Source organism: Scleropages formosus, chromosome 2 (genome assembly GCF_900964775.1).
Source record: "Scleropages formosus chromosome 2, fSclFor1.1, whole genome shotgun sequence".
Classification (NCBI taxonomy): Eukaryota; Metazoa; Chordata; class Actinopteri; order Osteoglossiformes; family Osteoglossidae; genus Scleropages; species Scleropages formosus.
This window is the reverse complement of record NC_041807.1, coordinates 34,250,260-34,265,320: the sequence shown is the minus strand read 5'-3', so window position 1 is coordinate 34,265,320 and position 15,061 is coordinate 34,250,260. Positions and strand designations below refer to the sequence as shown.

The 15,061-nt window shown below is 41.2% G+C and overlaps 1 protein-coding gene across 3 annotated transcripts; it reads right to left on the bottom strand.

Annotated features, from left to right (window-relative positions):
• Positions 1-1,858: 1,858 nt before the first annotated feature.
• Positions 1,859-11,966, bottom strand: LOC108940272 (cell division control protein 42 homolog). Of its 3 annotated transcripts, XM_029246764.1 has the most exons (7): positions 11,653-11,830; positions 9,484-9,593; positions 8,585-8,728; positions 8,344-8,416; positions 6,937-7,046; positions 6,138-6,335; positions 1,859-2,686 (listed from the first exon to the last, which is right to left on the bottom strand). In XM_029246764.1, the coding sequence occupies exons 3-7, from the start codon at positions 8,687-8,689 to the stop codon at positions 2,585-2,587; spliced, it is 588 nt and encodes a 195-aa protein (XP_029102597.1). In that variant the 5' UTR covers positions 8,690-8,728; positions 9,484-9,593; positions 11,653-11,830; the 3' UTR covers positions 1,859-2,584. The 3 variants fall into 3 exon arrangements, with proteins under 3 accessions (XP_029102597.1, XP_018617797.1, XP_018617798.1); XM_018762281.2 differs by lacking the exons at positions 9,484-9,593; positions 11,653-11,830 and adding an exon at positions 11,842-11,966; XM_018762282.2 differs by lacking the exons at positions 1,859-2,686; positions 9,484-9,593; positions 11,653-11,830 and adding exons at positions 3,919-4,477; positions 11,842-11,966.
• Positions 11,967-15,061: the final 3,095 nt, after the last annotated feature.

Sequence of the window (15,061 nt, the reverse complement as noted above, 5' to 3'; positions counted from 1 at the left end):
ATTCTCACAGCAGCTCTTCTGCCAGATGGTAGTCAGTCTCCATCACCCTGTGTTGCAATCCGAGCCCAGACTGGACTTCAACGGGGTCTGTTGGTGGAGCCACGCTTGGTGAAAAGCCGGACACAGCTGTATGGTGGAGCATGAAAGCTGCGGAGAACTGGAGTCCCAAGCAACGAAAGCCTGAAAGTTTGATGGAAGAACACTCCGTCATGTCACCCAGGTGATTCTCAGAAACTCCAGCATGGGACACGCAGAGATAAGTGGAGGCAAGGAGACATGCCGTCCTCCCAAGTGAGTAGGAAACATCTGAAAGTTGTGCAGGCTGTTCCTGGACAGAAGCTCCTCATCCAGCTGGGGATGTTTGTTTCCATTTTCATTTTCACTCCTTGGTTAATTTCGCCTTTTGTTTTCCAGTCACTTGAGTCATCCTCACAGGGGCACGTACCGAGCATAACCAGGAAGCACGACTTCTTCCTCTGAAAGACACTCACAGTGCACCATCTGGACCAGGTGCTGGTGATCTCACACGTGGAGAACTTAGTCGCTCCTGCACGTGTGTATAGTAGCGAAGCTGTTCAGCTGGAACAGGACGCAGCTGCCCGTCTGCTCTTCGGCTCCCCTCAACTCTCCACTAGAGCAGGTCCTGCCTGTGGACAGAGTCAGCATCCAGACCTGGTTTCAAACCTACTAAACAGCAAGTCTGCAGACAGTCAACACAAAAGAAAAAAAAAAATCAAACACAGAAGCACTGAAAGTGCAAAAACCAACGTTTAATAAAAGATACAGCACAGTGAACCAAGATAAAGCATACACTCTGCAACAAAAAAGGTTATCGTGTAATGTGTGGAAACTCTAAACATTTCAGAACAATATCAAAACAAAAACATATTAAGAAATTCAGTGCGTCGGGACATTAAATAAACACAGTTGAATGCACTTCTGGGATGACAACATGACATGAAGGGCTGTTGCTCCCAATAGCACAAAACATACATGTTGGGATCGGCATAAGCCCAACATAAAAAGCATATAGAGGAATTCAAACAAAATACAGTAAAAAAAAAAAAAAAAATAACACTGTAGTGTAAAACACAAAATATTAAGTGAGTGCCAATAAAGCAGAAACTTTGACGCGCTCACATTGTCTGTGGCTCCATATTAGCACAGCACCTGCGCTCCCAATAAGTCCGAGATCCATAGAGAAAAATGTCAGTTGTATTATACATGAAACAATAACTACAAAATACCCACCTCTAATGGAATATTGCAGTAAAAGAGATGTTTAGTGTAAGAAGCAATATAGCGCCATGGTTTCTGGAATAATTTTCCTAGTTTTATCTGCCCTGCGAGGAGTAATGTTTCACAGCCAGTTCCTCGGGCCTGTTGCCCTGCGAAGCAGGCAATGGATGCAAGGTCTTCAACCCTCTTCGATTCAATCCAGATATAAGTTCTTAGCTGCATTTCGAGAAACGCGGACAGGCAGAACGGGTCCGACCAGGAGGTCCGGTGTGTTGCTGCATTTTTGTTACAGAAGGATATGGTATCACGTGCTTTGCTCTTTGACCTCTTGACCTGCCAGTAAACCACACTTTAGAGCAGAGGATCTCAAGCTGGGGTTCACACACCCCTTGGGGATGTGTCCATGGCTTCTGGGGGTCAGCGAGGCACAGGCTTGCTTAAAAAGTTAAAGGTTTTTTTTTTTTTTTAATTAAATATTACTTTGCTATTAGTATCGATATTGAAATCCAACATGAAGACAATCAAGTATCAGTGCAATAACTTGAGTGCAATTTTTACTTACCCTAAAATTGCTCCAGTAAAATTACCCAGCTGTATAAAGAGGTAAATAACTGTAGGTAGCTTAACACTGTAAGTCGATTCGGAGGAAAGCATCTGCTAAATTAATACATGTAAATATTTTCAACGTTGCCTCTCTCACGGGTCCTTAGTGTTTATCAGATTCGGAAAAAGGTCAGTGGCTCAGAAAAGGTTAAGAATCTCTGTGTTACAGCAAAGTTAGTGAACTGCGGCACTCGTGGCCCAGGGTGCACTGTGCTCTACACCCTCCGAGCCCTTAACCACTCAGCCTTCGTTAGGACTTTGAACGCACTGCACAATTCAAATTATATTAATTGATCGTAGTAGCTGAGAACTTCATTTTACTCTTATTTTACAAATCTGCTACAGGCGGATTTATGCAGATAAAACCTTTGTATAATTAAACAGAATTTTTAGCAGTTAAGGATTATCGATCAAGTCCAGCTCTTTGCAGGGTTAGAACGATTAATCACAAACGTTTCATTGAATAAATGATTGTCATTGATCTGTGGGGTGAAAATGAAAACACTAAAAATATTTTTTACTAACATTTAAACAACTAAAAACATTCCTTCACACCAGTTCAGTTTAACCCAACTGAAAACAAAAGAGGGAGTCAGTCAACTGATTCGTTTCATTGAACATAATTGGAAGCTGAGTGATTATGAGCTCAGATGAGGTGAAAACCACAGTACACCCTGCAGAAGCTCCTCTGCTATACAGTATAAATCAGCTAACGGAGGTCCACTGAGAAAGGAGAGGTTGCTCAAAGCAGCGCACATCTGGACCAGTCGAATACGGGCTTCGTGTGCTCCGGTGGCTCCAGGGCAGCCAGTATGGCCTCGTCAAACACGTTCTTCAGTCCTTTCTGGAAAAGAGAGCGCGAGAGAGGTGAGCGTTCAGTGCGGGGCACAGACAGACAGCACCTGTTTGAAGACAGTCAGTGGGTTACCACTAGAAGGTGTTCTCCATGCCTGAAGGTAGACACACATTTGTGTCATCGTGGGGAACTACACTTGCGAATACCTGATACCTAAACACACTAGAGGGCAGGAAACCCACGTACGTGGGAAACAACCTGAGTCAAGGCCTCCCTGCTCCGCTCAGGCTCTTGGCTTCGGTCCTTCACCCTTGTTGAGAACTGCCTGGACCTAACTGTGCCCTTTCACTGCTATTTCCTCCTGTGGAAGTTATTTCTTACACCACTTATATTTTGTTTATTTACAAAACGAGGAAAGAAATCTGCTTCAGATGAATAAAAAGACTGCTTAGTTTCCCCAGAATTTCTGTAACTATTTACAGTAAGTGGCAATGGTAAATTATTTGGTCTAATGGAAAAAAAAAATTCATAATTTCAATGTGAACAATCAAAACTGTGTTGCCATATTACTAGTTTTGGGATCAGATCAGTCGCTGTGCGGTGCTTACAGCTTGTGCCAAAGGGCTAATTTGGCTCTTAAGGCAATGTTTCAGAATTTCTAGCTTAAAATTTCTGAATTTAAAACTTTTTCATATTCAGAAAAATAATACAGGATGTATTGTTTACATTTATTCATTTAGCTGACACTTTTCTCCAAAGCAACTTACAATGTTAAGGTTACAATTATTTACCCATTTATACAGCTGGGTAATTTTACTGGAGCAATTCAGGGTAAGTATCTTGCTCAAGGGTACTACAGCTAAAGGTGGGGATCAAACCTGCAACCTTTGGGTCCAAAGGCAGTCGCTCTAACCACTATGCTACCAGCTGTCCCACAATTTAATGGGATATATATAAAAACAAATTGAACTCACTGTATTTAAAGCATCTTTATAAAAGTAGTTTTAACTTGGTCAAAGGAAAGTTTTTTTTTTTTTTTAAAATTCACAAAAATATTACATTGACAGAAAATTGATTTCAGTTTTCCTTTATTTAAGTCACATTGCACATGATTATACTTTTCATTCTCAAAATCTTAACACATCATCCAACGACCAGTTCCTAGTCATGGATTATATTAGATTTATTTTTGATACAATAATAGTTTTAAAAAAAAAAAAAAAAAAAAAACTACGCTGAAATAAGTTATGCAAAGAAGAGGGGGGGGGGGAAAAAAAAAAAAAAAAAAAAAAAAATCACAATTCATCCATTAAGAGAGCAAACAGTTTTCTTCTATGTTTTTCCAAAAATACACACCGAGGTCACAAATAATGCATTTTATTTTAAATTTTTTTTTTTTGTTTAAAAGAAAAAAAGTCACCTATCGATTAACTGGTGAGCCTACAATGTAATGCTAAGAACTGCGGAGATGACATATCCACAGAGGAAGTTTTCATCCCTACATCAAAAGGCTTTACAAACACAGGTTCTTGAATAAAGGCCAAATTTTTTTAAAAAATTATAACAAAACAAAAAATGAAACAAATGGCAGCACGCAAAACTACTGAAGGCAAGACTTTCTTCAAGGATATGACAAAGATGTTTAAAACATGGCAGCTTGGAAATGTACAGATGGACTTTTCTTTAAATAGTAGTGGATTAAAAAAGAGCAGCAAACAGCTGGGAGGAAAGCTGGAATAGAAAAGTGTTTTAGAATATACAGCACTTCCGCTTCCTCTGTGTTTCTGGTGGTTCCAGGGCAGCCAGGATGGCTTCATCAAATACATTCTTGAGACCTCTCTACAAAGACAGGGAAGAAGGAGAGAGCAGCAGCGATGTCAGAGGACAGAGCTAGTGGGGCGCAGAGGAGCATGTTGAGCAGGATTACACTGCAGAGGAGATGAGACAAGCGTGTGAAACTGCTCAAGAGTGAAAGGTGGAGAGAATATCACAAAGATTTTGCAGAAAAGGCTAAACGTTATCGTTACAGCAGAAAAGCGTTGCATTCGTGGTACAAACACTGAACAGCAGGATGAAAGCTGAAGCTAATACCAACAAACAGCACTGGGCTTGTGAGTCAGTGGCGCTTTTTGAATTGATAAAATGAAGAAGTTACGCAACTTGAGGGGTGGCAAGAAATTCCAGTCTTCAAAGAGTGCTCAGTTTCCTGTCTTTCTCTTCAAATAATTTCTTACCAAAGTCATTACTTGGATGGTGCGCCATCTCACCCAGCGTTTCAGCATGTGAATCAGGTGCCAACTGACAGACGTGCCTACGATGAGCAAGGCTGCTCACTGCAAAGCTAGAATGTTTAACTTCTGGATTTACCTATCAACTCAGAGAAAGCCCTGCTGTCCCTGTAACCTCTCCTACAAATATACAATAAGCACGGAAACCGACGGAAGTATTAATATTGTACAACCTTAAAGAACACTTCTGTAAACATGTGAAGGGAATGCTCATTTCATAGCACTCATTTCAGTTTTCTGTCACACTAAATCAATTGACATGGTTGATTGTATTAAAGCATCTGTGGTAAATAACTATGTATATTATGAGTGTACGGGACAACCCGTAGAACAAGTCAACACACTCTTGATAATGTTACTGTACTAAGAGACCAGAAAACTGGGTCCCAGAGGAAGCCAAAATATACTCTATCACTTTGCAGTTCAGGTTTCATTCAGTGGCTATTAGTAGCTTTAAAAAGTCTTATCTACTAATGATTGGGACAGTGGTGGTCATTTATGGCACTTATTTAATTAAGCAGCAGCCTGCAGCCAATAAACCATAACCTGTGGACTAAATGAAGCTCCACTGTGAAAAAAGTCACAGAAAAGTGAATAAACAGAATGAGAAAAGATTGGGTGGAATTTAACTGGAGTCTGCGCTAAACTCAATTTTGTACACTGACCCTAAACAACTGGACAAAAAACACAAATGTCCTCTGAGTTCCTCTACTGTTTTGCAAGATGAACTCTGGGAAACCACAAGATACACAATCCTGTTTATTTATGGGGAAAAATATGACTCATCAGTTTGTTGCCAATTATCAATTAACTGATCTAATTGCAGAAGCTGCTCAGTAAGCAAATGTCTCAAAAAAAAAAAAAAAAAAAAAGGGGGGGATAACAGAGCTGAAGGCTCATCTGAATGAATCACTAGCAGGACTTCATTTTCCCATGTATACCCTGTCATAAAAACCCTGAAATCCGTACAAGGACTGCTAATGTCACAGAATATTAAAAAATAACAGGGCAAACAGTTAAATGGACTGCAGGAAAAAAAGGCTGATTTGATGGTAACCCAATTCAAAGAAGGGTGCCAAGTAGACACAAAAATAAAGTCACTTGCAAGAGCAGTGGTTTACGAAAACAGCAATAAACCTAAACATTGAAATGAAGGCTTCACTGATAATCTGGAGGATGAGGACTGAAGTTGCCTTCAACGGGCCACTCACCTGCGTGAGCGCAGAGCACTCAACATATTTCACCGCTTTGAGGTCGCGGGCCAACTTCTCCGCGGTCTCTGGGGTGATTGGCTTCTGTTTGTTCTTGGCCAGCTTCTCAACGGTTGAGGGGTCATCTCTAAGGTCAATCTGTGTTCCCACCAGCAGGAATGGAGTCTTCGGACAGTGGTGAGTGATTTCGGGCACCCACTGTGAAGGCATAAGCGAATTGTTACCTCTGGATATCAGGCAGGATGCATTCGACCATAAATCAACTGTGATGTTGGAAACCCCCCAAATGTACTGCAATACAAGTAGAAATTTACAGTCACATTTACGGAACTCCGAAAGAATCTGTATTCTTTATAAACCTGAATTTAAAGTTTTCCTGTTATTTAAACATACTGTCCGATGATGCTGTTTTTACTACAGTCAGTTAGCTAGAAAAATTTAAGTCAATCAAAACCTACTCAGTAACTACAACAAACAGAGGCAGAAGGCACCGTTGAAACTGGGACTGAATGGCTAGAGCTTTTCCACAACTGTAAAATGGGTTACTGGCATCTCTCGTTTCGGCGTCCTAAAAATGATCACTAGCTGTTCAGCTAGAAGGTTCGCCAAGCAGCTTACTGACATTAGTGTTTCAGTGTAAAATAAGGAATTTTACAGCTCTATAGAACAACTGCAGTTTCGCCTACACTTATATTACACTTGGACACCTGAATTTTATTTTCAGCTGTTAGCGCCACTGAGACAACATCTTCAGAATGGCATATTCTGAGAAGTCCCACAAATGCTGCAGTAAACCCACCTTTTCTTTAACGTTTTCAAAGGAAGACGGTGAAACGACAGAGAAACAAACTAAGAAAACGTCAGTCTGGGGATAGCTCAGAGGTCGCAACCTATCATAATCTTCCTGACCTAGAAAGGGATGGAAAAAATCAGATTAATTCATCATTCAACTATATTCAAAAAGCACAATCTGGAAAACCCTTGTTACATGGTCCATAGGCTACTTAGGAACAATACAGGTGAACAACAGTGAGCAGCAAGAGAAAAATCACAAAAAGCTCAATAGCTTTTCAGTCCAAAGACAGAGGTATAGGCACCTTGCTACAGATGTGCAGCTATACTTAGATCAGTAAATCACTGACATCTTTAAAAAGCAGATGGCTAGCAAACCTAAAGGAAAACCCGCTGTTCAAACCAAAAGCCATTAGAAGACAAAAAAAAAAAAGGGTAAAATTTAAAAAAAAAATCAAGCAATCATAACTTCACGGCAGAACTGATAATCTATGCTGTGGAAAAATGTCTTGGATGAATCAAAAGTCTGCACACCACTTACACCCCACCTGGCCAGCACAACCAAATGTCAATCATATTCCATAGAGAGTAACACTTTGAATTTCTCCTGAAGACAGGAGAGCATTTCATAACTGCAATTATTTAATTATACATAAAGACTGGGAAAACACTGGCGTTTCTGGCTGGCTTATAACAAATCCCAGTCACTTACCAGATGGGAGATGCAATTTAGCATCAAATCCTTTCCCTCCTGGCTTCAGCTCGCCTGACGTTGGCTTCAGTGCAAATAGTGAACGCAGTAATTAATTTTTTTTTTAATTCCTTTGAGAACATCCACCATGCCTTGGAGGATGATCACTCCTCTTCTCTGGCTTTTAAGAGTTTATCCCATGTCATCTGAGTAAAACTTAAGACTATACTGTGTTCAGCGAAGGTAGCAATATATGTGAAAAAATTCCCACAAGTTTATGGGTGGTAGTAACAGAAAAATTACTTTAAAATATGTAACCCACAAATGATCTCCAAAAATTAAAAAAAAATAAAAAAATAATCTGATTACCCCTTTTCTTGAAATGAACATCTTTATAGTGCTATTAATATGTATTCCATCTAGATATATTCTGCTACATTAAACACAGTAGCACCAACTAAAAATTCATTCAAAAAATATTCCTGAACTCGTGTGTTACTTGTTAATACTCAACTATTTTCAGTACTCAAACTGAAAATTAAATGCTTTTACCTCAAAATATAAGACATCATCAGATTTCCCTAAACAGCAAATCACATTTCATGAGAAATCAAAACATCATCCCACGTAGTGTCACATCATGGCATAATGAATTTTCTCTCACTTCCCACCCATATGAGACTGGGTATTTATTGGAAAACTAGAAATGTATGTTTACTGTACCTGCAGTATCAAATAATCCTAAAGTGTATGGTTCACCGCCAATCATAACCGTCACTGCATAGTTATCAAAGACCTAGAAGAAACAAAGGCAGTCACAGCAGTTAAACACTGTTTTCGTGTCTCTGTAGGAAACTCATTATTACGTATAGTGTACAGGCAAGTCTTTGTATTTAAAGCAGTGATATAATAATCGTAGGGCCAGAACTCAATTAGTTATATACGTACTATACTCGCAACTTACCGTTGGTACATATTCGGATGGAAACTTGTTGGTCGTGTATGAGATTAAGAGGCAGGTTTTACCGACGGCACCGTCACCAACAACAACACACTTAATAGTCTGCATTGTTGCACACCTTCAAGACCCACAATTTTCAGTCAAGACCTGGAAAAAAAAAACAGAGACACTTTAGCTTTCCAAAGAACTGTTGAAAAGGGCCTTTGAAAGCTGCAGCCATCTCAATATATTTCTCATGACGACTATTTAGCACAATTATGGCATGTTTTCAGTTTCATTTACAGCAGTTCTCTTCCCAAGGTAAAAAGCAGAAAGCCGCTACTGAGACACAAGAGTTTGCTTCCGCTTCTCTTAAAGAACAAATTATGATTTCACTTCATCAGAGCTTATTTGAAATATGAGCGAGTTCCAAAAATGCATGTTAATCTCCTTTATTACCAACAGTTTCTCTATTTCAAGCTTAAAAGCAGCACATGTGGCTAATCTGACAGCAGAGTGGCAGCATTTTCATTACTTTTCCAAGGACTGCAGGCGTTACTGGGGCTCAGCTCGGTCATCCATTTACTGCTTTCTTATAATGCCCATAAATAGACACGTTCAGCTAGTTACGATGGCCATACTTTTGCTAATCATTTTTTTTGGTTTCTGTCTTCGGGAACAGGAGAATTTAAATGGCTTCGTGGCAAATTAGAACAGAAGTCTCATAAAATATTGCTTATTCATTAGCTGATACTTTTCTCCAGAAGTGACTTGCCTGAAGCTTCTTACAATAATTTACCAGTGTATCCATGTAACGGACTAGGCTGTCCCAGGAGTCACTTCTGTAAATATTAACTTAACCAAGGAACGTGGTGGGACAACCCAGCTGGGTAATTTTTACTGTATCAAGTCAGGGTAAGTACCTCGAACAGTCAGGAGCAGGACTCGATCCCAGACCCTTTAACTACTATGCCACAGATGTTGATAAGGTCCTGACGGGCTGGATGGTATCACAGAGCCAAATGGTGCTGGACTTGTAGTAAACGAGAACAAAAATATTAACACTACCCACGGAAATATCACCTACATCTACAAGAACTCCGGAACTGTACAAGACGACCGGCATAAGTATCATGAGCACGGTGTAAATAGGCCAGCAAGCAGCACGGCAGTTAAAAACACAGGAAAACATGTCTACACCTAGAAGATGCTTCTTCTACCCTTGAGCTAGGTACCTCACCTGAGTTACTGTAGTAAAATACCAAGCTGGACAGCTACATAAAAACATTGTTAATGGCTTACGAACGAAAAGCAGAAGCTAATCCACAGGTAAACGCCGCTGTGCATCGGAAGCTGTGTCACAGAGAAGCGTCCCTTACGGTAAAGTACGGTAAATACAGCTGTTACAGCAGTTCCAGGACGTGTCCCACCCACCCACTTCCCTGCGCTGACTATGACACAAAATCCCTTTCCTCCCACTCATTCACAGGTTTCCTCACACATCCGCACTCGCCTCGCCGCTCTTCCTGCCTGGACCGCTTCCCACCACCTGCGAGTCCACACGGCTGAGAGGGAACAGACTGAAATGGACGCTGTACGCCCCCCACCCCCGTGACCTCTACACCTCACAGAGGACCACGGTTCTCCCCTAAAGGACCAGTAAGATCCAGTAAGAGGCGCAACTGCACTCACTGACCCCACAGAGGTGGAAGTCTCTTTACCATCATCCGAACATCACCGTTCGCTACACGGGCCACAGCGTCCAGCTTCTGTCTCTCAGAACTGGACATGTTTGGACAGGGTTAAGAGACCACCTGGCAAACTTCAGTCAGGAAGGCAAACAAACGTTACCATAAATTCTGTTAGGTTATGGTTAAGGGACAAGTGGAAACTGCAAACATCACATTGATAGGGGAGCACGAATGTTCAGTCTATGTTCTATAAATGTAGATCAATTTCGGAAATAAAACTTTGCTACAGGGAGTCTCAAAAACGTACAGACAATTTAACGCACAAAAAATGCTTCATACATTATTTATTGGAGGTAAATATTAGTTGTACAAATAAAAAAGGGTTAGTGACAAACACTCAGTATATCCTGTATATGTATCAATGTAAAATTACCCAGGAGTCAATGAGCACTTTAAAGTCCCATATTTACACTATGGAATGTTCTCATTTAAAAAACACAGAGCATGCAGTAGGACAGTGTCCACTGTCCAATGCGGAATGTCCAGCGTCCTGCTTTCCATCCGTGGACAACAGAGTGTCCAATATCCACTCTCCAACTTGCCGCTATACTGTCCAGTGCCTAACATACACTGTTTAGTGCCCAGCTGTCTGCTTTACTGTGTTCTGTCCAGGGCACCAAGGCCAGCCTTCTGCCATACTGTCCAGTGTCCAATAGTGTCCAGTACATCAAGTCCAGCTGTCTGTCTTACTGTTCAGTGCCCAATAATGTCCAACTCTGTACGTTACCATCCAATGCAATGGGCAATATAAGTGTCCAGTACACCGTGTCCAGCTCTCTGCCTTATTGACCAATATAGTGTCCAGTACACCGTGTCCAGCTCTCTGTCTTACTCTCCAGTGCCCAATATACACTACAGTGTCCAGCTTTCTGCCTTACTGTCCAGTGTGTCCAACAAGAACAACAGTATCCAGTGTTCAGCTATCTGCCGGCTACTCTGTCCAGTCAGTGTCCAGCGTGAGGACAACTCCTTCCGGTTGGAACATGTCACGGGGACACACCGCTATTTTTTCTCTCAAATATAAGCACTTTACCATTTCATGACGCGAGCTGCCCAGTAAAATTATAATAAATTATGCCTTCCTTCCCGCTCCCTCCCGGCGCGACCGTCACCGTGCCCTCACTCACACAGAACTGAGAACGGATGATTATGATGATCATGTCCATGAAATAAAGACAGATAAGATAGTAGACACGGCGGACAGAGACAGACGGACAGACACGAACACGCGCGTCGTTCGGCGCGAAACGGTGAAGCGACACGAGCCGAAAAGCGTCCATGACTCCGAGCGGAGAGCGAGGCGCGCGCGAGTCGATACCGCTACAGCTCCGCTTAACCTACTTAGCTTCTTCGTCTCGCAACACATTCAATTCAATTGTGCTCCTCCGCTTCTGTGTGTCCCAAAACGAGCACTGAGTGCCCGCCGTTGCGTCGTTTCCCCCACATCCGACACACTCACTCACACGGTTACCGACATTAATTCGCACTTAATCATGTCATAACGAAAATGCAGCAGAGAGCCGCGCTCACCGTCCCGAGGATGGAGGCTGGAGCTTAAGGCTGAAGGCTCGAGGCTGCGCGCTCGCGAGTCTGCGCCGGGCGTTGGCAGCTCAGCGTGCGGGGCTCCACACTCACAGCTTCAGGGGCGACTTGGGAACGCCCTCCGTTCTCTTCTTCGGCTGGCACAGCGCGCCCCACACGCTCACACAAAGGTACGGTGCTGCCATCTGCCGGACCGGAGGTAAAACGTGCAAGAAAAAACGAGCGGCGCAGTCAAGTGCAGTCACAGTTTGGGCGCATTTAACTTATTTTGAGCGGTCGAAGCCTCCTCCTTCGTGGAGAAACACGGCAAAAAAAAAGCTTTAATGAACTTTACGGACTATGTCACTCAGCCAGAATCCTGGGGAGGTGGGATTCAAACGGGGCCCTTTGAGTGGAAGGTCGAAGCTTTAACCACTGCGCCACCTGCTGCCCTGTTTAAGCTGAGACCCCTGCAATTAAAAAATCTTTTTAATAAAGCAGCTTCTTGTACCAGGCCAGCTATTTTTGAAAAAGTTATAGTGAGACTGCCTATTTTCAAGTATAAAACAAACCAGACCTTAGGTCTTTTAGGAGCACAATAAGTAGAATATAAGTTGATTTGTCCTAGCAAACAACTTCCAAAATAACTTAATTATTAAAGCGTGTACAGCAATAAAGTACGAAAAAAATTTTTGCTGAATTTTATTTTCTTAATTTTTTCAGCATCAGTAAAAGTCAGATAAATCATGTGATGTCACCTAAAAATATATGTTTATTCTACTCTTAGTAAATGTGTCTTCATGCTGTAGCAAGACATTCAATTCAATTTTCAATTCAAATTATTTTTATAGAGCGCTGTTCTCACGCAATGACACAGAGCAATGCAGGCATAAGGCAAGAAAAACAAATACATCACATAAAGAAACAAAGAAGACAGTTGACTACAGACTAGAGTAATACATTATCCATGTAGTTATTAAAGCTATAAGTTTCCTACTGGCCACAGAGGAAAGGAACAAAAACTCACAAACGAAAACTGAGGGAGAATAAAAACCTCTGGGGTCCAAGTGCCAGTGGCTGCCCACGCCTCCTGGGAATTCTAGATTAAATCTGAATTCTAAGCCAGTTTACAAGTAATAATGATATTGTTGCTGTACGGTACCTTGAGTTCCCAGTTCATCAAGGTACGTCCCGTCCATCGTGGCAGTTGGTCATCATCTTCAGTCGGCGTGGGGTGCGTCTGTGGTTGCTGGCCGGCCTCCTCAGGTGTTATTTTAGGGAGACAATGATCAACAAGAAGAAACTGTTAGTAATTTTTAAGTTAAAGAAATTAGACAGTTGAATACATTTTAATACAGATGTGGGAAAAACGGAAATACAGCCAGGTGGAATTACACTTCTTAGTCATATGCCCGAGTTAACATGTTGGTCTTTAGTCTGGATTTAAAGACTGAAAGAGACATTTCTGACAGTAACTGGTAGACCATTCCACAGTTGAGGTGCTCTATAACTAAAGGCGCGACCTCCTACTGAGGTCTTATTAATCACAGGTACTTTAAGGTAACCTGCATTCAATGAACAAAGACATCGTCCTGGAATATAAGAATCAATAATCCCACAAAGGTGAACCGGAGCAATGCCATGTACTACCTTATATAACTCCAGCATGGGACAAGTAGAGATAAACGGAGGCAAGGAGACATGCCGTCCTCCAAAGTGAATAGGAAACATCTGAAAGACATGCATGGACAGAACCTACTTCTGCAGTCCACATGGACAAGGTTCTGCTGAGAGAACATCCCCTCTATCTGGTGTTTCACTATAAGTACCACCAAAGTGCTGACATATTTGTTAACTTTTCAGTGACTTTTTACATTATTAAGGCAGCACCCCCCCCCCCCCACCCCATACACACTGCTGAACACCAGGATTAAGTCTAGCAGCTTCCCTGGCCTCCCCAAGCACCAAATCTGAAGAGCGACCTTTCTGGCAAGTTCAGGAGCAGAGTAGATGTGTACCTCCTTCATCTGTCAAAGAACTTTGTTCTTGAACAATCGTGCAATATCACACAGCAGAGTTCAGGACTTGTACGACAGCATTCCAAAAAGGACTAAATCAGAATGAGGTTTTATTTGTCAAAAAAGCTGTTCTGAAAGCAAAGGATGACCTTACTCTTTATTACTAGGTCCTTGATATTAATATATTGTTAGGTGTTTCTGCTATTTTGTCCACCTATGCCCCATATGAGTCTGTTTTCCTCCACATCTTTGCGGTTATTATCAAGGACCTTCATGCATCCAAATGAAATGAAACCAAATTTGAATGTACTGATTTTTTATTTGTTTTTGGAAATGTAATTGTCCAGTTTACCCTTTATTTGGGAAAGTGAGATGGGTTTGACTGCGGCATTTTGCAGGATTCGCTTCATTGAGGTCGTGCGTCTGCTAAATAATGTATTGTGGGTTAGGAAATGTTCAGATCCCATCTTCTTTGGTGCATGGATTTGAAGTGTACACTTCTGACCACTGCTGTTACCAAGGAAACCAAGCTCAGGCATTCCATTATTATGCCTTTTTAATATTTTATTCTGCCAGATATTTACAAAGTCATTTAGTTGTTGTGATATTTACTCAATGAACTTTTCTCCATCAAATCATATGTTTATCACCGTTACTTATTAATGGTAATTAAATTAAATCCACCTGACTTTCATTATAAGCATTTGAGCTGCATCGTAACTGCAGTGTAGATTTGCTCACCTTTCTGGAAATTTCCCCTGTGCTACATGAACCCCCCCCCTGCTAAATACTGTAACCGTTTACTTTGATCTGTAGGATTTTGACATTTTCATGGCATATTGAATGTGTCTATGTAGTTCTGGCCCAGTTATTTTCTGAATGTATTGTTAAATTCATTATTATAGAGTTTATTAATTAATTTATTTATTTGAATGCATGCTTGTGTACTGGGGATAGCTGGTAGTGTAGTGATTAGGGCTGCTGTCTTTGGACTGCAAGGTTATAGGTTCAAGCCTCTTCTGGAACTCTGGAGCAATGTACTTACCATAAAAATTACTCCAGCTAAAAAAAAAAAGGAAAAGAAAAAAATTACCCAGCTGTTTAAATGGGAAAATACTTGTAATCCTTTACATTGTGTAGCACTATAAATGAAAAAGTGTGTTGTCATTATTCATTGAAGTTATAATTTTACAAACACATTTTAGTTACGA

Coding starts and splice junctions, on each gene's coding strand:
- LOC108940272 (XM_018762281.2), bottom strand. CDS start 8,689: ATGCAGACTATTAAGTGTGTTGTTGTTGGTGACGGTGCCGTCGGTAAA. Junction 7,047..8,343: donor AGGATTATTTGATACTGCAG/GTACAGTAAACA, acceptor ATCCCTTTCTAG/GTCAGGAAGATTATGATAGG. Junction 2,687..6,137: donor AGTGCTCTGCGCTCACGCAG/GTGAGTGGCCCG, acceptor TCTCTTTTCCAG/AAAGGACTGAAGAACGTGTT.